At 56.8% G+C, this 1,763-nt stretch overlaps 1 protein-coding gene across 1 annotated transcript in view; it reads right to left on the bottom strand.

Annotated features, from left to right (window-relative positions):
• Positions 1-1,763, bottom strand: part of SLC16A5 (solute carrier family 16 (monocarboxylate transporter), member 5) — a 23,445-nt gene that overhangs the window by 4,651 nt on the left and 17,031 nt on the right. Inside the window, exon 4 of the mRNA XM_011976482.1 lies at positions 687-1,496. Within this exon, the coding sequence (XP_011831872.1) occupies positions 687-1,496 (810 nt within the window). The remainder of the gene's footprint in view (positions 1-686; positions 1,497-1,763) is intronic.

Here is a 1,763-nt window from a genome sequence, read left to right as displayed (position 1 = left end):
AAAAAAAAAAAAAAAAAATTGACTGGGTGTGGTGGCGTGTGCCTGTAGTCCCAGCTACTTGGGGGGCTGAGGTGGGAAGATCTCTTGAGTCTGGCAGGTTGAGGCTGCAGTGAGCTGTGACTGCACCACTGCACTCCAGCCTGGGTGACAGAGCGAGACCTTGTCTCAACAAAAAGGAAAAAGGAGGTACAGGGAGGATGATGGAGGACTGAGGTCTGGTACACAAAACCTATGCTTTTTTTTTTTTCTTGAGATGGAGTCTCACTCTGTCACCCAGGCTGGAGTGCAGTGGCGTGATCTCAGCTCACTGCAAGCTCCGCCTCCCGGGTTCAAACGATTCTCCTGTGTCAGCTTCCTGAGTAGCTGCAACTTACAGGCACGTGCCACCACACCCACCTAATTTTTTTGTATTTTTTGTAGAGATGGGATTTCACCATGTTAGCCAGGTTAGTCTCGATCTCCTGACCTCGTGATCCACCCGCCTCAGCCTCCCAAAGTGCTAGGATTACAGGCGTGAGCCACCGCATTCAGTCACAAACCCATGCTTTTAACTGTTCATACTCTGAGTGCCAGGTGAGAAATCAGCTGTAGCACAAACCTCTGGAGATGCTGGACAGGGCCCAGATCTGTCTAAACTGTTCCCCTTGTACCACACTATTTGGCTACCCTCCCTCCCAGCTCCTCACCGGCCAGTGGTGGGGAGATGAGGAAAGCAAAGCCATCCAGGACAGTGAAGAGTCCCAGGGCTCTGGGGAACTGATCCATAGGGACGATGTCCATGAGAACCTGGAAGACGAGGGCGCCGATGCCGCTCATGGACACGCTGTACACCAGGCAGTAGCCCACGAGCACCCAAAAGTCACCTGATGCCGCACACACCAGGTTAGTGAGCCCATTGAGCAGGAATGCCAGGCTGAACAGGTACTTGCGGTGGCTAGCAAAAGCTGGCCGTCCTGCCATCAGTCCGGCTAGGGGCCTCAGGAAGATGTTGCTGAAGCCAATGATGGAGATGAGGAGGGCTGCCTGCTGCTCGTCCACCCCGTGCCACATGGCATATGGCACCAGGAAGACTTGTGGCAGTGGGAAGCCCAGGATGGACCACATCACACCCAGTACGTACACGCAGTAGCCTGTGTTGTGCCGCAGGATGTCGAAGGCCAGGTGGCGCTGGATGGTCCGGCCACATGCAGCCACGCAGCCAAGTGCAGGTGTCTCGGGAGGTGGTGGGGGACATTCTTTGGTCTCAGGGGCCACACTGGTGGCCACAGGCCTCATGATGGCCCCGCAGATGCAGCAGTGGAGAAAGACCCCGCCGAAGACAAGGAAGGTACCCCTCCAGCCCAGGTCCTCCAGGAGGTAGCGGGAGAGCAGTGGCCAGAGCGTGATGCCCAGGGAGACGCCCATGGAGGCCAGCGCGTTGGCCAGCACCCGCCGGCGGACAAAATAGAAGCCCAGCACCGTGACACTTGACTGGAAGCTGAAGCACATGCCCAGGCCTATGGGGCAAGAGGGGATACCAGCCTGGAGGCACAGTGGGGCCTTCCACCTGCACCCAGGGGTGGGGTCAGGGGTCATTTCACACACCTGCCCTCCTCTGGTTCTAGTCCATACCCAGCTGCAAGTCCCCGGGGACTGAAGATGGAATCAGCTGGCCTTGCCACCTCCCTGTAAGCACCGCACCCCAGATCGGCCCTCCCAAGGCTGCCAGGGCATCCCTATTGCCCTAGGTGTAGCACGGGAGTTATCTTTTTTTTTTTTTTTTT

This window comes from Mandrillus leucophaeus, unplaced genomic scaffold (genome assembly GCF_000951045.1).
Source record: "Mandrillus leucophaeus isolate KB7577 unplaced genomic scaffold, Mleu.le_1.0 Scaffold1, whole genome shotgun sequence".
NCBI lineage: Eukaryota > Metazoa > Chordata > Mammalia > Primates > Cercopithecidae > Mandrillus > Mandrillus leucophaeus.
The sequence above is the reverse complement of the archived record's forward strand: the minus strand, read 5'-3'. Positions and strand labels throughout refer to the sequence as shown.